The sequence below is a fragment of the Nothobranchius furzeri genome, chromosome 6 (genome assembly GCF_043380555.1).
Source record: "Nothobranchius furzeri strain GRZ-AD chromosome 6, NfurGRZ-RIMD1, whole genome shotgun sequence".
Classification (NCBI taxonomy): Eukaryota; Metazoa; Chordata; class Actinopteri; order Cyprinodontiformes; family Nothobranchiidae; genus Nothobranchius; species Nothobranchius furzeri.
Window position 1 is genome coordinate 49,269,179 of NC_091746.1, and position 27,943 is coordinate 49,297,121.

The window sequence follows — 27,943 nt, forward strand, 5'->3', positions numbered from 1 at the left end:
GACTGCTTTAAGTCTGACTGGTAAACAGTTGTGAAACAATAATAAGTAATTCCATTGGTTGTCTTTGCAATTCTCTGAAATAGCACATGGGTCACTCAGAAGTGAAAACGAAATAAAAGTTTGGCATAACAGATCACCACGTTACACGCTCACATGCATGCACTCACGTACAGTTTATGCACACAGATGCAAGAACCCGGCCCGTTTCAGCACTTAAACCAGCCTGCCTGCATCAACAAGGATGTGTTTTTCTCTTTTAGAACAGAGAACTGTACCAACACTGTGTGCAGATACTCTCCCTGTCAGACATGGAAAATAAGGACTTTAAATCTTCCATGAGCCCTTGATATCTTAAAATAGTATGGCCTAAGATAAAACTATGAAAAATGTCTGTGGATGGCAGCTAAAATGCAAAAGCCCTCCTCCTCTTCTTCTTCTCCACTCTTCATGAGTGACATTTCATAATCTGTGAAATCTGCTGATGGAGGAACAAGCAGATCACCTGGTCGTAACATAAGACTTCTCCTAATCCTGTATTATTCGTTGCAGCTGTGAAGAGAAGATCGCTCCTGGTTGTGCCCTTCTGACATCATCTGCCAGTCTATCAGCGAGGAGTCCAGAGGAAGCAGGACAAAGTGATCTCAGGTAGGAAGTCGTTGACTTGAGCGTGTTAACTGTGATGACACTGTCCTAAGAAGCAGCTAAACATCGGTGCTGATGCTGCAGCTGCGTGTGAACATCTCCCTCATGGTCACTGACCGGGCCAGGTTGGGTTTACGGTAGTTAGAAATGTTCACCGGCACCGGCAGGTCCAGCTCCTGCTGCTGGACGCTGCGGTAGCTGATTCGCTCCCCTCCATTCCTCAGTCCGTCCGGCTGGTGGTGGACCTGCGGTGGGGGGGGCTGAAGGTAGAAAGGCAGGTCATAGTGCGTGCAGGATGGACAGAAGGTCTGCGAACGCGTCAGTTTCCTTGCCAGTGGGGGGGTGGGGAAGATGGCAGGGCCATTGGGGATGGAGGAGGCGGCCGCCGTCGCCGCCACGATGTTGTGATTGGAGTGCACTGGCGGAAGGCGGGACGTCACAGCAAAGTCCGGCTCCTCCTCCTCCGACTCAGACTCCTCCTTCTTACAGCAATAGTACTGGCGGTGAGAGAGGGGAGCAAGAGAGAGAGAGTGAGAGACAGGAAGAGATGTAACACATGAAACCATGTTTAATGGACTCATAATTTCTCACGTAATCATTCCTTTTTGCATTTACCTAATAATGTACCTAATGTTTGGTACATGTTGTTTTGGATGAAAACATATGGGCATGCATTAACATAATAAAATGTTATTAATCATTTTATCACTGTTGTATTGAAGTTTGCTGGTATATAAATCCATGTTTAGCCATTAAACGGTTAATTACAAACACCAGTTGATGCTCTAGACCAGGGTTTATCTTGTTTCTCTGCTCCAACACACCTAAAGTGTGGTGCGCGCACCCCCGGGAGGTGCGCGAGCTGCCGCTAGGGGGTGCGCGAGGTGAAAAGTGTAATGGCTGCGGAGCTCAGAGAAGTCTGTCATATGTCACCATTAGCGTAGCCAGAAACTCATTTGTGGGTGGGCCTAAGAAAAAGTAAGTGGGCCCAATAAATGTAATTGAAAACAAGTATATTTTTGCGCATGTGTCCTCCACGTGTGCCCTAGCTTCATAATAACAATGCGCCGAGCTTCAGCACTCTGGCCTGTGCACACCAATAGGTTCCGTATTTGATCATTTTTAACGGGGTTGGAGGAATCTGAAGGTGGCGAGTCATTCTGGCAGATTGTAATTAACACCCTGTCTCATGAGGTGTTCTGACATTGTAAACCTCACACACAGAACATTGTGGATGGAACAAAATAAATCAAGAAATGATTCCCATTCAGGCTATTAACAGCGCGCTGAAGGTCTGAAGTTCAGAGTGCGTCTGTCAGAGGTCAGACGCGTTCCAGCGGAACCACGGCTCACGGGTGCACAAGTGAGCACATCTGGGCTGGGCAGAAGTCATTTTACAACATGGGTTTAAATAGCGCCAATAACGAGACGCGGTGACTTGAGCGGCTCATGGAGCTGTGCCACGCACACACACACACACACACACACACACACACACACACACACACACACACACACACACACACACACACACACACACACACACACACACACACACACACACACACACACACACACACACACACACACACACACACACACACACACACACACACACACACATGACAACTACATGTCAGCAGGGAGAAGTTGGTCATCAAGCATCAGATTTTCACTCCGCCTCCTGAGCAGCAGCTGTCCATTCTGAGCGAACCGAGCAACCAAGCATGAAGGACTCAGAAGCAGGAGGTCTGTCTTAAGCCAGCATCTCGCTGGGCTGCAACTTTAGGTGATGACTTCAGAACAGCCCTCACAGAGGAGTTTTCAAAATATCTCAGCTTCTTCATGCATACTGTGTGTTGCATGAAAAATACTGCAAAATGATGACTGACCCTCTCTGCATCTGGATCACTTCTTTTCAGTTTAGTGTGAGACAGCTTTGAGAGGGGTTGCTGATTAAATAAAATCAGGATAAACTGCAAACAATTCAGAGCGACTCCAACTAAAAAATGTACATGTTTTCTCACATTTTTCATGACTCTAGTCACTAACAAATAACCCAGTCAGGGACTGGCTCAACAGAACTACAGGCTCTTTGTAAAATCTGGGAGAACCTCCTTAAGGAACATCTGTTTCGTATGGTGAAACTTGAACAATTAGAACATGGTGCAAAAGTTCATTTATTTAAATAATTCAATTAAAAAGGCAAAACTAATATATAAAATAGACTCATTCTATGCAAAGCCAGATATTTCAAGCCTTCATTTAATATAATTGTGATGATTATGGCTTACAGCTGATGCAAATCCAAAACACCTGGAAAGGGCTCCCAAGATTTTAGATGGTCTCTCAGTTTATGATGAAGTACTGAAATAAATGGATTTTTACACCAGATACTCATTTTTCCAGTTTAACCTGCACATTTATTATTTCTGTTTGAGTCAAATAAACCATTATTCCTCATTCCAGTTTATAAAATGGAGACGGAAAGAGTCAGGAAGACACGTCTCAGGTCTAATGGCTCACATATTTGGTTTAGTTCCAAGAAACAAAGTCACCAAGAACTCATCTGAATAACATTCTCCTTGAAGTGATGTAACTCTATTCGGTTCCTTTTCTGACAGGGGAGTTGGGACGCAGCCAAAACCAGACAAATGAATCAAATCCCAATTTTACTTTAAAGACGATCTAAACTTTGATTCCTTAAACATATAAATCTGATTACTTCACATTTTCACATTCACCATATATACTATCATGCAGGAATGGATGCTGTTGCATAAAACGAGGTGATTGCATAAGGTGGCAGGACAAAGGGTGGTTTTGAAGTCAGTCAGGAGGAGGTGAGAAGCATCCTCCGCTGCTTCATTCATGAAAGTTTTGGCACCAGATGTTTGTCAATCTACTCTGTTGTGGTTGTGAGTAACTAACACATTTTGCAGTGATTTACAACAAGGAAATAACACTTTCTGTGCAAGAACTCGTTTTAAATGATGCGTCTGAGCCTGTTGCAGGTTTGCCTTTTGTTGCTGAAGAACTCAAACACTGAAAATCTAAAGAAATAAAATGAATTTAGTTTATTTTGTAGCTCATGTTGGTACAGAAAGATGAGTGTCCTATTGCTTGTGCTATGTTAGTCAATTACAATTACATTATAAGTCACGGATAATGTCGGTACGGTAATCTTCTCCCCAAGAATGCAGTCAGATTATTAAGCTACTTCTTTAGGAAGCCTAAAAATAGAAGGTGTTATTTCTGAATTAATTAGCTCCATTTGTTTGCCAATCATGTTTGAAAGGCTCCTCTGCAACCCTCAAGAAGTGAAGTGCTGTCAGCGGATTCCTGCAGATTAAACCCAGCTGCAGAAGTGGTGCTGCGTGTTGGTATTAGTGTAACCTAAGTGGAGTTTGTCAAGCGTGGAAACACGAAGCAGGTCATTTCACTTCCATGAATTGAACTTGTGTTTTGTTTTCATGTTAAACACGAGAAAAACTTGAGAAAATGTGAACGTGTCAATTATTTGAGTCAAGTTTACCACAACAGTTCGTGTTGGAAACCAGTTTGGACAAGATTTCCCCAACAGAAACAAAATCAACGTAAACATGTGCAAAACAAATATCAGCGTCAGATATTTCACAACAAAACTCCTGAACTGACAACAGCTTTCTTGTCATCAATAAAAGAAAGCCGCCTTCTTCTTGCTATTTGAAACGTGACATTTAAAAACTCGATACATGATGACACTGATGATCACTTAGTGAAAATGTCAGCCATCCACGCTGATGACCTGCATGAAAACAAACCTCAGAGTGGTTGCAGGAGATGCTCCAAAGCTATAATTGTTAAACATTTGTGCACGAAACTGCTAATTTAACCATTTTTGTACGTTTTCTGCAGATCTTTTCTTTTTTTTAACATTGCTTTCTTGGTTCTTTACTTTGACTGCTTAACTTTTTGCTTTGGATTAGAAGTTAAAATGCTTAGAGTTAGAATTAGAGATTATTGAATGTGTTCTGACACCACAGGACAGTGAACATGCCAAATGTAGACCTCACAGCTGGAGAAGATTTCTGTCTAGAAGCCATTTTGACCCAGTCAAAGAAATCTTAAGAACCACACATCAAATTAAAACATGATGATAGTACACTATTCCCATGTGTCATCATGAAAATTGTATTAGCTTTCAGACACACAGATCAAGAAAAGGTTGCCTGGTTCTGTTGTGTTTCCATGGCAGCTTACAGTGAGCTATTATTGCTGATTTGTTGGTGCTTGACGGCTTTGTGAAATCAAATAGCCACGATGACAAGTCTGTAGCATAGCTAGCATGCTTTGCATGTAAACTGACACACACTGCCTTATTATTTTCCTCTTTTTTGAAGCATTCAGCCTCAGCTTACACACTGACACTGGGATGCTCTCAATTCCCAGTTGAACTCTGCAGAAAGCCTCGAATTCTTCAACAGATTGTCACGAAGTTGGAGCAAAATAGGCAGAGTTTTCAAAACCATGAATGGACAATTATTTGGCAAGCCTATCCAGAATAGTTGGGTTTAAAATTAAAAATGCACAAATGATTACAAACATGGATGTAGTTTTGACTTTAGAAGTGGGTGGGACACAACTGGCATGAGGACCTCGCGGGGGGGGGTGGGGGTGGGGGGGTGTTTACAGTGAGTATACAAAAAGTATGTATAAAGCTACAGCCTAGGACAGAGGTGTCCAATCCTGGTCCTCGAGGGCCAGTATCCAGCACGTTTTCGTGTTAACCTGCTTCAACACACCTGATTTCAATCAGCAGGTGATTAACAGGCTTCTGCAGAGCCTGATGAGCTGCTGCACAGGTGATTCAACCAGCTAATCAAGCGTGTTGAAGCAGAAAAACCACAAAACCTGCTGGTTACCGGCCCTCCAGGACCAGGATTGGACACCCCTGGCCTAGAGGCTCTTTTATCCAATGTCAAAAATGCAGAACTGCCAGTTACACAGGTTGCAGGAACGGCCTATCACATGTTAGCAAGTATCAGCAGAGCCAATAGATGAGCTTATGGACGGTTCTAATGTGAAACAGGCTTCAACACAAGCGGTTGTTTTCTGCTTGATCCTAGTGCTCAACCAGTGTCTATTTAATATAGCAGAACATTGTTTTTGGAAAAGTGCAGGGGACAAAAATTTACTTTGGAAAAAGTGGTGGTGGGGGGTCATGTACCCTCCCCCCACCACACACACACACACAACTACATCCATGATTATAAAAGGAAACACACATTCACACTTTTGAGAGGAAATAAGCAGTAAGATGAACCTGGGCCATTAACCCTCTGGATGCAGGCGTTGCAGATTTGCAATGTTAAAACCTACCTACCTGGTTACTCCACATACGTACTTCATGAGCATTTTTTTTTTACTCAGAAGAACCCCTGAAGGACTTAGTTGTTCGTCCTTTTATCAACACTTATTTTGAGCCTGAGAGGGTTAGGGAGCAGGTTGAAGTTCTAATTAACTGCACAAGTGTTCATCCAGGATTTGCAGTTACAAGCTCCATGCTACTCTGGTAGCTACGCATGGTCCATGCATTACTCTAACATGCTTCAGAGCCTTCTGTGAGTCATGCTTGCCGTGCAAGCCTCTTGAAACTGGATCTACTACAATCCATGACCTGACTACAGATTCACCGATTTTCTGGGTTTGACGGCCAATACCGATTTCTGATTCTTGCGCCACACTGTCCTGCTGTTACCAATTATTTGTAATTCTAATTTGTCTCACAGAAATATATTTAACAGAATGAAAAAAAAGCTTTAAAATCCTGATTATGGAAGTAATGATAAAAGAGCTGTTACTGCTAGCATGAATTACGTGAGCTAATGAACCTGGAAAATATCACATTTGTATTACTGCTTAGCAATTATTTCACCAAGAACCAAGAAAAGTAAAATAAAATCAGACGTCTGGGTTTCAGACTAATCGATTAAGCTGAACGTGCTAAATACTGACCACTTTTTGATCACCTGCAAATTTTTTGATGCATCTCCAAGACCCGTTTTTAGTCCAAGACATGAAGTCATTCTTCATTAAAATAAATAAATAAAAAGGCTGCACGAGGCTTGTTTTTAACCCTCTCAGGCTCAAAATAAGTTTTGACAAAAGGACGAACAACTAAGTCCTTCAGGGGTACTTCTGAGTTTAAAATGCTCATGAAGTACGTATGTGGAGTAACCAGGTAGGTTTTAACGTTGCAAATCTGCAACGCCTGCCTCCAGAGGGTTAAAAAAATGGAAACAAATCATTTTTATAGATTTGTTTTAGATTTTAGTGTTTAGATTAATGGAAATCTTTCACAAATTTTAGGCAAATTATTGGTCCAAATGTGTCATATCTGCTTAACGTCAGCATACTAAGTTCAACGTTTGCGCACATATGCTCAGAAATGTGATTTGTGATTAGAGGTGAGCACCACGATGATATTAAAGCTAAAAGATTAGAACATGTGGACAATCTGCCAAAGCAAGGAATGTGTAGTTTAGTTTTATAGGAGCCATTTATTGCAAAACTACACAAACTGACTTTTCTTCAGTGCATCATTAAGTTTCTACTTTTACGTTTTTACAGACTGAACTAGTTTGTTTCCACTGTCTGGCAGATCAGTGTGATAGTAACATGAATAAAACACAGAGCTCGTCCTCACCTGCAGCCTACAGTAGCATAACACTGCGATGATGAGGAGTAATATGACCGTAGCAAGAATTCCACCAGTGATGACCACGGTCCCGGCTGTCATTCGAATGGCTCTCCATCAACACCCTGTGAGGAGGAAGAGGAGGGAATCAGGAGGAGTGGTGAAGGGAACGGCGGGGGAAAGGAGAAACAGAGGAAGAAAAGGTCCACACTTAATTAGTACACTTGCTTCATTAAGTGGATTATAACCGTGTGTCATCTCGGTGCTGCTGATTGAGTTGTCCAGCAGCTCAGAGACATGTTATAGAATCATCCTAAAAGTGCTGCTCATGACGCAGACAGGGTCTCACAATGGAGGAGGGGAGGTCAGCAACCTAATACAGGATGGCAGTGAAGACGGGGTAAAAAAGATGGATGGAAACAAGTGGCTGAAACAAGAGAAGACTGGAGTCAAGCGGAGCAGATGAGTCGGTGAAGGGAGGAAATAGCTTTTGATGCAAGAAACGCTAAAAGAGGAAATTAAACCTATTAAATAAATGTAAATGTTGCCTGGATGATTTTCTAACAGTGTCAATTAATCAAGTAAATACATATTTCTGTAGTAGGAGTTCAAAGGTCAAAATGAAAATCAACATCTCCTCATGAAATGGGGACGATTTTAAAGATGTCCTTCACTGAGAAAGAGTTTCTTTTACTTATTATAGTAGAAAATAATCAGTCACTTAGTTCAAAGGCATACTATGCAACTTTTTCATATTTTAAAATAATTTTCTTGAGCCAATATGTGCTAAAAATTAACCTTTATAGGGTTAATGAATTGTCACTTAGATCTCTACCGCCCCCTGTGGCCAGAATATCGCACTTGCAACTTTGGAGTGCCAGTCAGGTCCTTGTTGGACTTGGTAAAAGCGGAGCTGACATGCCTGGTGATGAAATCTGCTTTCAGTAGATTTCCTGCATGTTTTAGTTCGTAAACATAGCTGATTTGATTGATTTGGTGATTAACTGTTCCTGTAGAAACTAATGAAGGTTAAGGAGACATTTCAGCTGTTAGATTAAGGTGTTGAAACAACACATTCTCACACTCTGAGTGGCTGAAACTGAAGAAGGGTGACCCAAGCGTTTGTTTCCGACGTGCGTTGAGAGGTGACGCGCTGTGCCAGAGTGTCGCTTTCCAACACCCGTGTTTCAGCTGCTTCTGGTGTGAGATTGTGTTGGTTAAAAGATGAACGCACAGTGAACAGATAGGATTCACATTTGGTTTCTTTAATGGACACTAGGGGGTGCTAAAAGCAAACCAGAACTGCCCAGTATATATTTAACAGGCAGGCAAACATGAAAATAGTCTCCTACACCTATCTCCTGCAGTAACTTCTGATAGAAAATAGATGGTAAAACTCTGGGATTTGAAAATCCTGACAGATCTACATCACACTAGCCCTTTTTACAAGACACATTGTGCTGGCAAATCAGGGTAATATTACTGCAATGGTGAGTCTTATAATTGTGCCATGCCGGCATGGCAATTCGCACATTTTGCAGTATTCGTTCCGCCCCGCTTGGTAGTGATATTGCAGTAATTACCTGTCTTATAAATGCTGATCGCACCTTGGTGCAACAGAGGGCGGTGTCATGATCATGTGGAGAGCTACTGCCAAGCTCCGGTAAAATGAAAGTAAACACAGGCTGTAAGTTTTGCTTTCGTAAACAGAATCAGCGGAGATGATAAACTGGAGTACAGTGCTCCTGAAGCTTCTCTCCGTTAGAGCTGGAGCTCAGACCACCAGAGACTACACAGCAACTGTGGAGGACAGGCACCTTTAGAAGCAGCTTGTTAAAAAAAAACTTAATGAGCGTGGCTTTGATTGCGATAAAAGAAAGTTATATCCAAGATAAATGCAAGCCCGCAGCAGCGCAGGGACTGCCCCATACCCTCGTTATACCCTTTATTCTGACTAGTGCTGTGTGTCACACGCACATATTCCCCTACAGGCCAAAAACAAAAACTCAAAAATAATAAACAAACTAAAAACTTTAAACTTTTTCTTACTGAGTCATGTGCATCTTTGGGGGCCCTTTTCCACCAGCCTCTCATCACTCCACAGATATACACAGGTGAACAGAAACCTAGGATGGCAGTTTTGGACTGCTTTCACCAAAAATCAGTGTGGAAGCAGATAATGAGACGAGTCGTTCAGTCTGCATGTTGAATAACTCTATTATATCTGGAACTTGACAGACGTGGGCAGAGACATTTTCTCTTCATCACGTCAGCTATCTGGAAGTGTCACAGGACCACACCGACACTCGGCATTGCGGATAATTGCCTGAAACCCCAAAAATAGGCCAGCGGGCTTGTTGCTAAACAATGACTCAATAGAGGAAGTCATTATGAACAAGCAAGAACCCTGCAACATGGACATATGCCAGCAAAGTTACTTAGATGCTCTGTAAAAAAGCACAAAAGAATATGAAAATTTTTGAACAAAAGCAGCATGCACTCACATCCTGATGCAAGCACTTGTCAGCATCTTTCATCCTTACCTTGAACTTGTTCTAAAGTGCATGAGAAACTATTTTCTATTCTGTGAACTCTTTGGCATTCCTGAAGCAGCTCTAAAATATCATAAATATTGTGTCAACCAAACTGGAATGCAAGGATTCAGCACTGGAGTTCAACTAAAAGAAAAAAACTTACATTTAGCAGAAAAACTGAAAAGAAAACCAAAACACAAAAGAAATATTGAACTAATTGTGAAAGTTTATGACACACTGCAGGTCTGCAGGCATGAATACGCTTAACAGATACTGTAAAAACAATTCTGAGCCTTTTTCTGATCTGAAACATGATGAGATTCGTGGAAAAGCAGGTGAGCAAAACAAACGAATGAGCTGAATTCTGGAGCTGCATGAGTGAGCAACACATGCCCTCTATCTCGGTATGATTGATGGTGCTTTTACACACTTTGGCAGTCTGAATCTCTTGAGTGTGAACTGAAATTGAAAGTTAAACCTATTAAATCTCACCTGGAAGTTAAGGTCATTAGACCCTGAAACCTAAAATGATAAAATTACATTTAGCTTTCTTCTGCAACTTTTCTAGTTTAAGGAGCCATTGCAGAAAAAAATGCATAAAAATAGTAACTAACATTATGTCTGAGTGGTTAAATAAAATTTCAAGTCTAAAATACTTAAACAACACGACCACTGTTGATAGAGTTGAACACTTTTGTAACTGATAAAACTAAAAATAACTCAAATAATAGGAATTTAATTAAATAAACTACAAAAGGCTGTGAGTGTGTTCTGGTGGATGATGTTTGTAGGAAAAGGTGTGAAGCACGTCTGAAACAAAGCAAGAAGAAACAGAAAAATGCGCTGGATTAAAAATAATCTGAATAAGAGTGTCTGTACAGTTCAATTATAAAAATTAAAATAGAGTATAAACACTAATGTACAAATTATAGAATAAAATTCAAGCAAAACCATTTTAATGATGTGCAAATTAGCTAAACAATTATACTGCAGTGCTGTGGCTCTGTGACATTATACTTAAATGTTTTAAGCTGTTTGGGCATAAATTCACATCCTAATGTCACACAGCCAGCTTTGCTCCTTACACTCACATTGTCAACAGAGATACAAAGACAAAACAATTCTTTTGCTCTGAGAATGCACGGGTGTTTGAATGTAACCTTGTGTCTGACCCTCATGTGCACAGTTCACTCTAAACCTGTTTTCATGACACTGAGCATGAATACTTTTAAAAGGATTTGATCTGACCTTCATCTACAAACCAGCAGCCGAAAGAATTTTTTTTTTAGTAGCTGCTCTACACAAACTTTGGATGTTAAACCAGGTCTGAAGAAAAGTCACACACACATGCATGCAAGGCCTGTTTCACCGTGCAAGCTTGGGAGGCAACCCACATCCCCTAGGGCTCCATTAATCTGATCAGTGTGTGAGGGATGTGTTGCAGCAAGGTGACGAACAGTGCTAAATATTCAGCCACACACACACACACACACACACACACACACACACACACACACACACACACACACACACACACACACACACACACACACACACACACACACACACACACACACACAGAGTTCAGACTTCTTTGCGAAAAAGCACCTGAGAAAGGCTAACTTGTCTACTCAGCTCCTTTTGGCAGGATTCGTCCACGGGAATGACAGAGTTAGGAGCAAAAAAGGAGGAAAGCAATGGGTCTGCACACACACACACACACACACACACACACACACACACACACACACACACACACACACACACACACACACACACACACACACACACACACACACACACACACACGCACACACACACACACACACACACACACACACACGCACACACGCACACACACACACACACACACACACACACACCCACACACGGTAATTTTAGTAGTAGCTAACATGCTCAGACAGTGAGCTTTAGAATAAATTGCCACGCTTTTATGAAACATGGCAGGGATCACAGCAGAGGTCTTGCTCGGAATAATGGCCGTTGACAGGCTTTCAGTTCAATGGGAGAGAAGTACGCAGTAGGTGGTGGATCTGAGTTGCACACAACACACAAAAACATGCACCCATGACAATGGGAAGAGCTTTGTTACAATGGTAGACGTCAGAGAGCGGATCTGCTCAGCAGAGGCACACTCCAGCACATTACATGTCCATGTAGAGAACTTTCAGACGGTAAACAACACAGTTTGGAAAGTTGCTCCTTTAAAAGGTCAGAACCGTATTTCAGGAAGTTAAAAAGTTGAAACTTCTGTCTGCACAAACGATATGAGAATGAATGCAAAACTGCTTCGTTAGTGGCTCAACAAACTGTGTCTAACCACAGAAGAGGTCATTCTTTCTCACAAAGCAGGCAAACATCAATCATTCAACTACAAATTGCCAAAACAATCAAACTATTTGAGTTACCTAATGTTCTCCCATCAGGGTGCGTAATTTTATCTTTAATATTTCTCTCAGACCTCCTGCCACTTGCAGCGTACTGATGTGAAGAATCCGATGCTGTTGCAACACAACTTCTCACCTCGGGATTCACAGATTGATACGAAACAGTTCAAAGAGTTGTTTCTTCTGTCTGTTCCTCCAGACCGACACACCGGCAGCAGGTTTTTTCTGTTCATTAATTTCCAGCCAGAGACCTGACTGCAAACACGGATTCTCATTGATTCTTTGATTCAGAGAAACAGTTCACCTAATGTTTACAAGCCTACTGACCACCCATTTATCTGTCACAAAAGGTGCGCTGACAGGTGAGGTTGGGGGGTGGAGGTGTGTGTCTCGAACGACCGGCACCCACTCACACACTACAACTAACACTCTTAATACAAGTCAAGCCAGGAATGCAACTAACACTAATTACCAACACTAATTATAAAGCAATTTTTTTTACAAGCTCAATCTTCCAAACCCTGCAAGACACACAAACCAAATTAAAACCACCCACAAAGCACTATGGGCATTGTCTGCTTTTATTTTGAAAAGTTACAGTAAATGAACTGGTTACGTGACCCAAATTAACAGTGCCTCATCATTCACCGGTCACGATTTCTGTGAAACGAAGCAAGCTTTGAATCAACAAGCTTTAACAACCCGCCTCTTTTACACTCAGTCCATGCTTCAAAGCATCGGCTTCAAACGTCCATCACTAAACAGCGTCAGCTCATCTACAACCTTCCTCCAGACCAGACAGCCAGTTCCAGTCATACCCAAGTCAAGCAAGTCAGGTCTAGTTAAGTCAAGTTTGTTTTATTGGATCAAGCTGAGTCATTCAAGCCATACCAAGTCAACTATCCTGTGTTGTGTCAAGTCTTTTGAGCCAAGTTGAGCTTCATCATGTTTGCTGTGTTAAATAAAGTCAGTTAAGCCAAGTTTACTCTCCTTGCAATGAATAATCTTTTATTATTCCATTTGTTTCATCAGTTTGCCGGCTGTATCCCAGTGTTGGGCAAGTTACTTCAAAACTGCGATGCATTATTTATTACTTGTTACCCTCATTTTAAAGTAATTCATTACATTACAATATTACTGATTTTAAAATGTAAGGCATTACACTACTTTTGCATTACTTTAAGTTACTTTCTCCAAAACATTTTCAGTATGAATGTGGTAATGTGACGCTCAGTGAGCTCATGACATATATGTGGAAAGTGATGTGGTGTCTGAGCTAGGGTTGCTGTTAAAAACAGTCAGATATAATAACAGTGCTTTAAAATGATTGTTTATTAATAAACCAGTCTGAGATGATTCGAGCTTTATGACATGGAGCATTATCCTGCTGTAGTAGCCATCAGAAGATGGGTACACTGTGGTCATAAAGGGATGTACATGGTCAGCAACAATGCTCAGGAAGGCTGTGGCATTGCAACAATAATCAATTAGTACTAAGGGGCACAAAGTGTGCCAAGGGCATGTCCCCCACACCATTACACCTCCACCACCAGCCTGAACCGATAATACAAAGCAGGATGGATCCATGCTTTCATGTTGTTGATGCCAAATTCGGGCCCAACCACCTGAATGCTGCAGCAGAAATCGAGATTCATCAGACCAGGCAACATTTTTCCAGGTCTTCCGCTGCTGTAGCCCATCTGCCTCAAGGTTTGACGTGTCGTACCTTCAGAGATGCTCTTCTGCATACCTTGGTTGTAACGAGTGGTTATTTGAGCTACTGTTGCTTTTCTATCAGCTCGTACCATTCTGGCCATTCTCCTCAGATCTCTGGCATCAACACGGCATCTTTGCCCACAAAACTGTTGCTCACTGGATGTTTTCTTATTTCGGACCATTCTCTGTAAACCCTAGAGATGGTTGTGCATGACAATCCCAGAATATCAGCAGTTTCTGAAATACTCAGGCCAGCCCGTCTGGCACCAACAACCCTGTCACGTTCAAAGTCACTTAAATCACCTTTCTTCCCCATTCTGAAGCTCGGTTTGAACTGCCGCAGATCATCTTAATCATGCCAACATGCCTAAATGCAATGAGTTGCCACCATGTGATTGGCTGATTAGTAATTTGCATTAACAAGCAGTTGGACAGGTGTTTTTTTTTATAAAGCTAGAATGGGGATTTGAATATATTCCCATACATTTCAAACATGATGTAAAAATTATGGAATCGGTATGCTATTCTAAAATTTTGTTTAAGTTCAAAGGGTTTGGGGGGCTGGGCTTATAAGCTTATGCTTCTGCCTGCGCCCATTCTTAGCACTGTGTAAGTTGTGTGTTTGCTTGTAAACCTGCAAATGTTTCTTTGTTATATTATATTGTACTATTGATTTTAATTTCTCATTAAACTTCTCATTCATTCATTCATACCCAAATAATGGCCAGTGAGTGTACATAAAATGTAAAATTTCAAGCTAATAGGAATATTCAGTACAGACTTTGGTGAGAAGTAATAATGAATAAGTAATAAGGACTTCCCCCCAGATTTTGATAGTTATCAAGTAAAACGATTACACAATGTGCCCTTAAATAGTCAGTCTGAGCTTCGTTAGTTCTAAACTGCAACATTCTGAAGACTCCAGTTATCTGTTCTGACTAAACTAACCAACTGTTTTAAAAAGCTTGAACTGTTCATCTTTAAGCCTTTTCATGTTAGCTGTGCCCACATTACAACGTCTGGCTTCACCCACCCTGACTCTATTACTCATCTCTCACTTTCTGACTCACCCTGTTCCAGCATATTGTTTCATCATTCCTCTGCTGCCCCTGAACCCATCTCCAAGAATAATGACAACATGAATGTGGAGTAGCCTGAGGTAAATCTCTGCCTCATCCCTCTGCAGACCAGTTTAGCACACTCCTAACCCTGACCTTGAATCAGGTACCGGTCAGAAATAAAGAAAAGCGGGATTTTGGGTAGTTGATAAAAATAAAAGTAGGAACAACGTATTTCCTGGTAGCCATGAATACAATTGTTTTCATCCTTCTATGTCTCTGCATTGCCTTGTGAACATTTCTGTAATTAGTGCTCCTCTGTGAATGATATATCATAAAAATGGCTCTTGGCTTGTATGAATATAGCACTAAAAGGAGACTTGAGGGGTTTTTCATTTAATTATCCAGCTCACTAAATGTCTCCCATCCATCTGAATGACCTTGTGGTTCTTCATTACAAATTGCAGACTGATTTAGGAAGCACTGCATTTACGCTGTGCATTCACCGAAGAAACAAGGATCCTTAAATGTCCACACAGGATGCTTTAGTTTGAGACAAATGTTGCTTTAGACTTTTGGGTTTGGTGCCAAGTCTTTGTGTGAATAAAAAAGGGCACAAACCCTGTCGGCAGAAGACAACACAAATCACATCAAGCTTATTAAGCATTAAAGGATCGACATCAGCGGCAATAGTTCTGCCACTTATGGTTTTGTCTCAATTTCTGGATATATAAACATTTGAGTCTGGATTAATTATTTTAAAATGTCTTTTATACCTAAAAAAGTTTATTTAAAGGGCACGTTTGATGTAAAATTCACCTTTTGCACCCTTTTGTGCTGCCTTATTTGTCTCTACTGCCTCTATAAACACTCCAAATGTAAATAAAAACATCCAGCCAGTTTCCAGCGTTTGGTTTTAGGAATTGTGTATCTAAAACAAGTCGTTTCAAAATGTCCTTATTTGTGATGTCACACGGTAACATTTTGAATAGATCCACTTCTTTTCATGTGCAAGAGAGAGCAGCTGGTGGAGGAGCAGCAGCTCTACTCTGAGCCCCTCCCTAAATCTGAGCTCCTCACCTCATAGCAGCCAATCAGGGATGGGTAGGTGTGGCCAGTTCCAGCTTGTTTTCTTAAAGTGACAGAGCCCTGAAACAGCAGATTCTGGAAGGTCCTGAAACTGTCAAGGATAAAATTGTTTAAATCATTTCATTTTAGAGGGATTTAGTGCGAAGGACCTCATGAACACGTTTAGGATCAATCATAGAACTAATATACTTTAAGAAAAAGCCATCAAATATCTCTTTTAATATTAAAATATTTAGATGTTTTATTATTTGTTTTAGTCTTTTTCGTTACAAATCCAGTAAACAGGGCAAACAAAAATCATTTACCTTGTCTATATTTACAAATGAGCCATAATTATTATGTTAAATTAATTTACATTTATTTATGTGTTGATTTATTTACATCATTATACCCAGCCATTAAAGCTGGGGCAATCATAAATCACAAAAAATATGACAGAACAGAAAGTGCAAGAAAAAGTTATTTTGAAGCTGCAGAGCAGTGAAAAGCATAAATTATTTTTAGAATAATTTAAAACAGATTAAGGAATTAAAAAAAGGGTGACAGTAACTAACGAGTGACATCGATTTTTAGAGGAAATGATTTAAACTTTATGAAATAGATTTTTTGGGGGGATATATTTAAACTTTGTAAGAACTTGTGTCTCGTGTTTTCACTTCTTGACATTTTAATCCAAGGCCCACAGTTAAATTAAAGATTGGAAATCTTCCTCCACCTCCAGAACATGACATTGGGCTGGATTTTAGTAACGACAGCATTACTGACATGACATAATCACTGACTGACATCTTACTGAAATATATAATATTAAATTATTTTTTGTTACTTAAAAATTAGGATCATCACACTATTTTCATTATCAGAGGAATGAGCTCCATTTTTTGTTGCTTTTTTCCTCTTTTAATAAATAATAAATCTTAAAACTGCATTTTTATGAAGTCAGGTTGTCTGAACTTACTAGTTGTGACAAAACATCTAAACCTGAAGAAACTTTTAAGGGGCAGATACCTTGCATTTTTATGATCCTCTCAAGCATTAGCTCTATGTGTGTCTGTGTTAAAGTAAATCAAATGAAGCATACTTTCTGTCAAGAACAAGATATGCATTTGTCATCCCAGCAAAACCATCCATACAGCACAATATCTCAATCCAGAATGACTTCCTATCTCTGGCTCCTTCAAAGGCAGTTCGAAATCTGGGTGTTGTGATTGATGAACACCTGACCTTTAAAGATCATGTTGCCTCTGTTGCCCGTTCATGCCGCTTTGCGCTGCACAACATACGAAAGATCAGACCATACCTAACACAACATGCCACCCAGCTCCTGGTGCAATCTACTGTCATCTCCCGCCTCGACTACTGCAATGCCCTTCTAACTGGTCTTCCAGGCTGTACTGTGAGACCTCTTCAAATGGTCCAGAACGCAGCGGCGCATCTGGTCTTCAATCAGCCAAAAACAGCACACGTCACCCCTCTGTTCATTGAGCTCCACTGGCTACCGCTAGCAGCACGCATCAAATTCAAATTGATAACACTAGCATACAAAGTCCGAGATGGTACGGCCCCCATCTACCTGAATCCTCTTGCAAAGGCTTACGTCTCGGCCCGGCCGCTCCGGTCATCACAGGATTGTCGGCTAGCAGTGCCTACACCACGCTCAGGACAATCCAGACTTTTCTCATCCATCGTTCCACAAATGTGGAATGACCTTCCAAACACTACCAGAACTGCGGCTTCCTTTTCTATTTTCAAGAAACTCCTGAAGACCCTGCTCTTCAGAGAGCATCTTCTTAACTAGCACCTTGCCTGCACCCGTCCCCCCTCTCTACTGTCCACTCCTTGTTCCCTCCTCTCCATGACTGATGTCAATTTGTTCTTGTTACTATTGTTGTTAGCCTCAAGGGCAAAATGCCGATTATCACTTGTAAGTCGCTTTGGACAAAAGCGTCTGCTAAATACATAAACATAAACATAAACATTTGCATATGCACAACAAAAACAACTATTAATGTCATTTAAATGTTGTAAAAGCCTCTTTATGTTTTCCCTTTTCTACACAAAACACAGTAAGTCTGAAAATAAAAACAATCTCAATCTAAACAATGTTTGTTACCTATTTGTAAGACTGACACTTATTGTTTGGCTACCCTAAATGGTTAAAGGACAAGAAAAAGGAAAGCTTTCACTTTAAAATCAGCTCAGAATAATTGCATGTAATCACATTTTGTCAGTCTGCCACCACACTTCCTGCTCCTCCCCTCCGCTGTACAATGCTTTACCCTCTGCTGTGCAAATAATACCGCCGGTCTGCACACGACAGGCTGTAATCTCAGCACCACCAGGGGCTGCAGGATCAGACATTCCAGTTCTTTCAACTTCATAGTTGATGAATTGAGCTCAAGTTTTTCAAAGCCTAGAAACTTAGAGAGCCCGCCTTCACTATTCCCACAAAAAAAATAAAATAAAAATCAAAGCAAGAGTGTTCAGCTCTGCTGTTTTAGCCACAAGCTTCAGGGAAGGTTCCAGTTAGTTTGGGTGAAATATGCATCGTTCAATAACAGCATAACACATGTAGAAGGAGACTTGTGTGAGATTATGTGCAAACACATATCTGGACATTTGACAAAAGAGAATATTTAATATTAACTTTGAAACAAATTAGGCAGCGTTCAGTTCAGAAAAAAGAAGCAGATTTTGCTAAACAAGTCTAGACTTTTATGCACAATCTTTATGAGTTTGAAATATTTCGTAATAAACAACTTGAGCAAATAATCTCATACAGTTCTTTATCTTGATGCATATTACTGTCCTAAATTTATATTTTATTTTTAGCATCAGCTCTAGATAAACTGAATGTGTGGAATATATTTAAAAGGGTCTTTCATATTCTATTCTAACCCTTACCCATACATTCATCTTCTAATACAGGTGCTGGCCAGTAAATTAGAATATCATCAAAAGGTTGAAAATATTTCAGTAATTCCATTCAAAACGTGAAACTTGTACATTATATTCATGCAATGCACACAGACCAATGTATTTCCGATGTTTATTACGTTTAATTTTGATATTTATAGGTGACAACCAATGAAAACATCAAATCTGGTATCTCAGAAAATTAGAATATTCTAAAGGCCAATGAAAAAATGTTTGTTTCTCTAATGTTGGCCAACTGAAAAGAATGAACATGAAAAGAATGTGCATGTATAGCACTCAATACTTAGTCGGGGCTCCTTTTGCCTCAATAACTGCAGTAATGCGGCGTGGCATGGACTCGATCAGTCTGTGGCACTGCTCAGGTGTTATGAGAGCCCAGGTTGCTCTGATAGTCGTCTTCAGCTCCTCTGCATTGTTGGGTCTAGCGTATTGCATCCTCCGCTTCACAATACCCCATAGATTTTCTATGGGGTTAAGGTCAGGCGAGTTTGCTGGCCAATCAAGGACAGGGATACCATGGTCCTTGAACCAGGTGCTGGTGGTTTTGGCACTGTGTGCAGGTGCCAAGTCCTGTTGAAAGGTGAAGTCTGCATCCCCATAAAGTTGGTCAGCAGCAGGAAGCATGAAGTGCTCTAAAACTTCCTGGTAGACGGCTGCATTGACCCTGGACCTCAGGAAACAGAGTGGGCCAACACCGGCAGATGACATGGCACCCCACACCATCACTGACGGTGGAAACTTTACACTGGACCTCATGCAACGTGGATTCTGTGCTTCTCCGCTCTTCCTCCAGACTCTGGGTCCTTGATTTCCAAAGGAAATGCAGAACTTGCTTTCATCAGAAAACAAAACTTTGGACCACTCAGCATCAGTCCAGTCCTTTTTGTCCTTGGCCCAGGCGAGACGCTTCTTGCGCTGTTTCTTGTTCAGGAGTGGCTTGACACACGGAATGCGACACCTGAATCCCATGTCTTTCATGAGTCTCCTCGTGGTGGTTCTTGAAGCGCTGACTCCAGCTGCAGTCCACTCTTTGTGGATCTCCCCCACATTTTTGAATGGGTTTGTCATCACAATTCTCTGCAGGGTGCGGTTATCCCTAGAGCTTGTACACTTTTTTCTACCACATTTTTTCCATCCCTTCGCCTGTCTGTTAATGTGCTTGGACACAGAGCTCTGCGAACAGCCAGCTTCTTTAGCAATCACCTTTTGTGTCTTGCCCTCCTTGTGCAAGGTGTCAATGATTGTCTTTTGGACAGCTGTTAAGTCAGAAGTCTTCCCCATGATTGTGGTGCCTTCAAAACAAGACTGAGGGACCTTTTAAAGGCCTTTGCAGGTGTTTTGAGTAAATCAGCTGATTAGAGTGGCAGCAGGTGTCTTCTATATTCAGCCTTTTCAGAATATTCTAATTTTTTGAGATACCAAATTTGGAGTTTTCATTAGTTGTCACTTATGAATATCAAATTTAAATGTAATGAACATTGGAAATACATTGGTCTGTGTGCATTGCATGAATATAATGTACATGTTTCACGTTTTGAATGGAATTACTGAAATATTTTCAACCTTTTGATGATATTCTAATTTACTGGCCAGCACCTGTACATCTGCAGTGGTCTCTAGTAGAAACGAGTGCCTTGTGAGTCGTACTCGGGGTGGGGATGGCGTGTGTGTGTGTGTGTGTGGGGGGGGTGGGGGGGGGGGGGTGGGGGGGTGGGGGGCAGAAGCACTTGAATCAGCACGGAGAAGACAGCTCGAAGAGAGAGTGGCAGAACAGGATACGGGGTCTTATTTCCTGATATTTAAATATCTCACCTCTGATTGGCATGTTAAACTCAGAGTGACCGATCGTTTTCAAAAATAATAATGATGAATGGTTTCTCAGTGAAGGACTTCTTTAACTCTCAGTGTGTTGCTGGTTTCCTCCTGAAAAACAAGTCAGACCTTCTCCTGATGGGATACTGCAGACAGAAGAAACTGATTACTGTGACAACTTCAACTACAGAAGAACACTTCAGTTCTAAAGTCTTTAAATAGGATGATTTCTATAACTCTTCCTTGGTGAGGAAATACATAAATATCACAGCTGCTCTTTTAACTTGTGCTTAACTTGTCTTTTTAATGTGCTTTTTCCTGCAAGCTTGACCTAAATCTTTCAGCTATGACCGACTCGGGTTTTTAAAGGATTATTCTGATGCCAGTTTGAAAAATAAAATAACACCAGCCAATCGCTGTTTTTACAATGTCCTGTAATGTTCATGAGGATTCTCACCTTGGCATGGCTTGTTTTGATAAACGTTTGAAAACATTGAGGACATCTGTGCAACAGATTTCTTTTTTAAAGAGTCAAATTTTGTTTTCTGTGAGAAAAGTGAGACAGGTGGACGGACAGGAAGTGCATTAACGGCACAGGGTTGAGTGTAACACCGCCATACTACCCATAGATCTAATAATCAACTTTACTCAGGCTGGATTGATGGAAGGGGTTTAAGGTATGGTCACTAATATTCAGATCATAATGAACTAGCTAATGGATGCTAAAAAAATAAAATGTTTCACAATATTCTTGCAGCAGCAAAGGTAATGTCAGATTTGGTTGTTGAGCTGGTTTGCTACGACTCACACAGCCCAACCTCTGCATGTGAGGTTATCAAGTTTGCAACAGAAGTTTGTGGTGAAAAGAAAGAAAACACCCACATCTACCATCTTGTGCCTGAGAGCGTGGGTAAAACAAGAACTTTAATATGAATATATCATTTTTTGTGGCGTTGCTGCGCTTTATATGTGCTGCACTAGGAGTAATGTGCAGCTCTGTTCATTTCTCAAAATTTAAATTTAGCACCTTCAAAAATCCCCATCTACCCACACAGTTCTTATGGTTTATGACACTGAAAGTATGCACTTCTGCTCACTTTTCAATAAAAGTAGGTATTTAAAATCATAAGGAAATAAAACTAGATCCATCTGTTTGGTCATCGTGTGCAAGACGAGACGAGGCTGGAAGTAAAGCAGGATGATGCTGCAGATGCAGTCCTCAGTTCCTTCTGAACTCAAGGACATGTAACCTGATCATAACATCCTCATAGTGGATAACGGATATTTCATTTGATATTTAGTCTAAAGTTGTGCATTAAAATGCATCATTCAGTAAACGAAACAGACATCTACACCTGGCCAGGTGCCTGACTAAAAGCAGAGGAAAAGCAGTGAAGGTCACATCATATCAGCATCTTAAAATCACTGTCAGACTACTGAACAAGACCTAACTCCAACTGTGAGAGAAAAGAAGTCCTCCCATACAGAAGCATCTGAGGTTACACGAGCTGGACTAGATTAACTGAAACCTCACAGGAACAGGAACCGTCTGGATGATGCTACAACATGCATCTGATAGAGGTTGTTAAAGGGACAAGGACAGCCTGAGGAGAAGAGGATGCAGATGCTTTTGTCTCAGTAGGATGTAGCAGAAGAAATAAACACTAAAACTGCCAATATCCAAATTTATAGCCTAGATGAGATACTGGTCCTTCAACTGAACCTGACTGTGAGTCAACTAAATGGATAACAGTTGGGAGATAGGACTTCACACCATCTTCATGTAAGATAAACCATACTTAGATGATGAATGCAGAAACAGAGAAATACATCTAGAGCTTTCTAAGAGGATTTCAAATAGGAGTTTTTGCGACATACATATTCAGAACCTGATTTGAGAGACTTAGAGTTCATATCTTAGGGAGGCTGCAGGTATCAATTCACATCAGCAGGTGGAAGAGTTGAGCAGTTTAGTGATGATAAAAACTGCTTATTATAAAATATGCACAGGACCTTTTAGGAAATTAAAATATTTAAAGAAATATATCTATCCTTGTAAAGATCAGTTTCAAATGTAGACATCAACTAATTAATGCTGCTTTAGCAAATTTACAGAACAAGCTAGGTTTTTAACATGGTCACAGAACACCCACCCCTTCCATCAGGTATACTGAGACGCTTCTGCCAGAACCAGAAACCCGCATTTAAAGAGGAAATGAGATAGTGCTAAACACCATCCGCTGCTTCCTAGGTCCAAATGTGTTTTGTTGTGACTTCAAATTGTGTTTTTCTTTTTGGGACTGTGGTAGTTTGTCCTAAAGTTGAAGTGGTAGCAGCCAGGTGGTTCTCCTTCTCTGACGTTATTGAGCGCACATCTCACACCAGATGGTTCAATTGTTGGTTTTGGTCCGAAACGTGTTATTGCCTTTATTTAATTAATGGTTTTCATTATTTTAAATATCCACAATATTTCTATAGCAAAACTATGTTAGAATGTTGTTAAAGGGCATGAAAAAATGTTTGTTTTCCAAAAATGTCATTGCAGCTTTAAGCCTAATCTTCTATGTAGTCAATCAGTCACATGAACACAACGGCGCTGCTATAAAAGTAGCAAAGAGCCACGACGGAAGTCCGGATTTCCAAACTAAGGATTTCTATGTATGTTCTTCAGCAACTTTAATGCTTGATGATTAAATCGTATAGTAATATTTCACTATGTTGTGCAAAAAGGAAATGGGGTCATACCGAAAAAAACACTGCAGGCATATTGATTGATGAATACCACATGTCACCAGTGTGTTTTGCCTTTGTTCTGCCACCTTGTGTTGACTCTTTAAAGGAGATTTGCCTGAAGGTGCAAAAGTGTGTCATTTTTAAAACATGACTAAATAAAAGCGTGAATGGCAAAACAGAATGTGACAAATATTTAAATAACATTTATTTTGTTGATTACCTTAATTTTGGGGTTATTTGGAGATGAAATTAACTAGTTTTGTTGAAAAAATGTGAAACAGAGCTATGTCTATGTTTAATACTGGCTCCATTGTTTATGCAGCTTTGAGACTATTTCATCAAAGAACATATAATCTGCATGAGAAATGGATTGATAGTATTTTGCGTAATGTGTGATATTATTCCTCCAAATGTAGATTGAATTGGGATGTAAAGGTCTCCAGTAAATAAAGGTGTCATCAAAACAAGAGAAACAAAAACAAGCACTCAGACTTAAAATGGTGTTCGAGGAGAAATAGTGTTATGGTGGGAAAAAAGCGAGAAAAGCAAGAAGCAAAAGCAAAATGTGGGGAGAAATAATTATTAATCAGAAGAAAAGATGCATGAGATGAAAAGTGAAGATGTTTGAGGGGAGTGTGTTGAGAGCTCGGAGCTGGTGATTGCTTGGCTGTTACTGCTAATGGTCAGTGCTCAAGAAGGCAGCATGTGTGTGTGTGTGTGCAACAGCATGAACTGGCCTTCAGTTACTATGACGACAGCTCTATTGCAGTCTGACATTTTACCATTTCAGATGTTTTTGAGTGGGTGGTTTACACTTAAAAAGTAGTTTTATTTGCACCAACTTTCCCCAGACTGGTCTGTGCTTCTCCCAGCAGGACAACAGAGCAAATGAAACGTGTGCATTAGAAGCATTTTCTGAGAATCTTTAATTGCATACTGACTCTTACTCGTCTTATTTTCTCACTTTCATCTTCATTACATCACTGTCTAGAAAGGGGCTTTGCTGACATTTGCAACTTTTTTGTGGTAGACTGAAAATTACACAGCTAGACCCCATTCTCTGATGATATCCACAGAGGCAAGCGGGAGGAAGTACTGCTTTGGACCATGAAACAAGTAATGAGATGCCTTTAGGCTTACTTGAAATGAGTGCTGCGCATTTATGCAGGAATGCAATAGTCTTAAAGTGTAATGCATGCACAAAACTGTAAGTTTAAAGGAGAGAGCGTTTTATGTCTTTGAGTAAAGATCTAACTGGTTGGCACAAAGAACAATGAGCATTTGTTTTATAAAAATGTTTACATAGTCATGCTTTATTGTTTTTATTTAAATCCTGTTTGAGTCCGTTGTGTTTCTTCCACAAAATAAATGCAGAAGTAGCATTTTCAGCATTTTAAAGGCTCATGGTATACTTTTTAAAAATATTGCTCATCTTGGCCAAAAATATACAAATAATCAGCAAAATCCTTAAAACATGATAACAAATTAGGAAATATGTTTGGCACTTGATAAATGGCCATGGAGAAACACAGGAAAACAGATTTAATTCCCGCTGTGACTCTCCCTGACCTATCCTCCACTCTTTAGAATGAATCTTGTAATATTTTTTTTACAATCACTCAGTTGGATGAGGTCAGCTGATCAATGATTTCCCCACACAAACACATTCAGGCTGGAATGCTGGTCACTCTGGGGTTTGAGCGCATCATCTGCTGCATGAGTGATGTGCGAGCATGTCAGGGTGTAGCTGCAGGGGGAGCTGAGTCGAGGGGGAGGAGACAAGAGATGGGTGGAGGAAGGGATAAGCGGATGGTGACTGTTTAACATGATCAGTGAGCAGCCATGTTCCCTTCCCCCCCCAGCTTCAATCCATCCACCCCACTCTCCACACAATCTAGGAACAAAAGCTGATTCACATGGATTCACCTTCCCAGGAGAATATTTTATGGGTAATCAGATTAAAAGCACTTTAGTTTAACCCCTTCTGCTATGAAGCCATCTCAGTTTATAGGCCTGCTGCACTCATCTGTTTTAGAAATGTGTTTTTTGTCCTTTCCTTTCCCCTCACATGTCACTGTTCTGCTGTAGAGACAGAGTGGACGGATGGAACAGCAGCAGGCAGACGCACATTCAAGCACCAGGAAGGACAGGACTGTGTCTTTCTTATCTGTCTGTGTGTGTGTGTGTGTGTGTGTGTGTGTGTGTGTGTGTGTGTGTGTGTGTGTGTGTGTGTGTGTGTGTGTGTGTGTGTATAACTGATCTCCCCTGAGGCCAAGGTTGATCCGAGGGTCATCAACGGAGTCGCCATGGGAACACAAGCCCCACCTTAACTTTTCCTGCCATAAGAGATCTAACAGCAACAAAGTGTCCAAACTCTGTGAGTCTTATTGTATAATAGGAGAATACTGGTCCAGTTAACCTAATAAATAAAAACTGTGGCGTATAGGAGCCAGGTATTAATCTGCTCAACCATTAATCTTATGCATCAGTGAAATTTCCAACTATTAAATCATGGTATGTTTACATCTGTTGGCTGAACTGGGAAATTAATTATGGCTAGTTCAGTAGCTGCAAACACATCCACACACAAACACGCACAAACTCTAAGTCCATCTTACTACAATATTAAAGAGATCAATTATTCTCTCTTTAAGGAGAAAGTCTGAGTTCCATGCAAAATTCATTCCAGCTTTTTTTAAATGGCTAGTGGGATGACATTTCAACTGGTTGGTTAGTACCTCATCCTGCACAGTGTTTCCACAACACTCAGTGGGTGGTGGATTGCATCTTGCGCTCCATTTCACTGATCACAAAAATAATATGCTCTCCTTCACACAGTACTTTAATGTTGCGGAGCTTTAATGCCGCCTGAGATGCATTTCCATTCTGCCTAAAAATATCTGCAGCGAACAGTTTGGACGCGACCATGGCTAACAGTTGGTGACAGAAGTTCTGGCTCACAAGCTATGCTGTTTTGTCAGCATGTGGCGAACCGGCCCAGGCGGCAATGCAAAGTGCTGAACCTGTCCATCATATTCCTCCTCCCATCTGTTTCTGTGGAGACTCAGTGTGTGTGTGTGTGTGTGTGTGTGTGTGTGTGTGTGTGTGTGTGTGTGTGTGTGTGATGAAATTAATAATGGTTTAACTACACATATTCATGCATTTGTTGTGTGAAAAAGTAGGATCCTCTGCTGTGTGACCTAGAGAGTCTCTGTCCATGGTGCTGAAAATATCTATCTATCTATCTATCTATCTATCTATCTATCTATCTATCTATCTATCTATCTATCTATCTATCTCTATCTATCTATCTATCTATCTATCTATCTATCTATCTATCTATCTATCTATCTATCTATCTATCTATCTATCTATCTATGAAAATGCAGCAAGCATTACCTTCAGATATAAGAGGAACTCTCTGGGTCACATCTCACTCCTTGGAGCTCAAATTCCATCTTGCAGTTTACCTAATCAGTCACTTAATGCTGAGGTCAATGAAAAGAAAAAAAATCCAGTGCCAGTAAAAAAAAGAAAGAAAAACAAAACAAAAAAAAAACTAAATGCTGAAGTGATCAAATACGAGTGAAGGGCAGAAACCTCCCACTGGGACCTTGGTTATTGTCTTTCCTCACGTGCTCTTAACTAAATGCAAAACATGTTTTGCAGCGTCGGAGGGGAGAAAATGGAAAAACACCCCACCCACCCCCCAAAAAATAAAAATAAAATGAAACACTCCAAATGTAAATAAAGCGAGGCGGACTCCAGTAATGATGATGTTATCTCTAACAAATGTGCTTGGAGAAGACGCACACGTCCTTGGAGTTGTTCAGACAGACTACTGAACTGTCGCTGTCCGCAAAAATCAAACACTCCTACGCAAACATCCTAAGGATGACCAGCAGCCTCGGCAACATGTGTGCTGGAGGGCAAAACCTCGCCATTTCTTTCCAATTCTTCCCCAAAACTCGACCTGCGTCCTGGAAGGTGGAGGTCAGGTGTTAGATGGGATGAATCTCCAGGTCTCCTCTCTCCCTCTCTTCTTTCTCAGTCCGGTTATTGAAGCATCTCCTCCTCCCGCATGCTCAGCTCATCTCGCTACATGTGAGCTGGCTTGCTGTTCGATGTTTTGTCGAAAAGCAAGTGGAGCGGTCGTGAAGAGAGAGAGAGAGAGAGAGACAGAGAGAGAGAGAGAGAGAGAGTGAGAGAGAGAGAGAGAGAGAGAGAGAGAGAGAGAGAGAGAGAGAGAGAGAGAGATGCCGAATTCCCTGTTACATCTCGTCTGAATGATGTTCAGAAAGTCAAACAAACAGTGAGGTGGTATTCTTCAACAAG

The 27,943-nt window shown here is 40.8% G+C and overlaps 1 protein-coding gene across 1 annotated transcript; it reads right to left on the bottom strand.

Moving 5' to 3' along the window:
• Positions 1–563: 563 nt before the first annotated feature.
• On the bottom strand, positions 564–27,146 carry fam163ba (family with sequence similarity 163 member B, genome duplicate a). The gene is made up of 3 exons (XM_015940618.3): positions 27,008–27,146; positions 7,331–7,446; positions 564–1,139 (listed from the first exon to the last, which is right to left on the bottom strand). The coding sequence occupies exons 2-3, from the start codon at positions 7,421–7,423 to the stop codon at positions 702–704; spliced, it is 531 nt and encodes a 176-aa protein (XP_015796104.1). The 5' UTR covers positions 7,424–7,446; positions 27,008–27,146; the 3' UTR covers positions 564–701.
• Positions 27,147–27,943: the final 797 nt, after the last annotated feature.

Excerpts from the sequence above, each read along its gene's own strand:
- fam163ba (XM_015940618.3), bottom strand. The coding sequence starts at position 7,423 with ATGACAGCCGGGACCGTGGTCATCACTGGTGGAATTCTTGCTACGGTC. Across the intron at positions 1,140-7,330 it reads TATGCTACTGTAGGCTGCAG|TACTATTGCTGTAAGAAGGA; the intron begins GTGAGGACGAGC and ends TCTCACCGCCAG.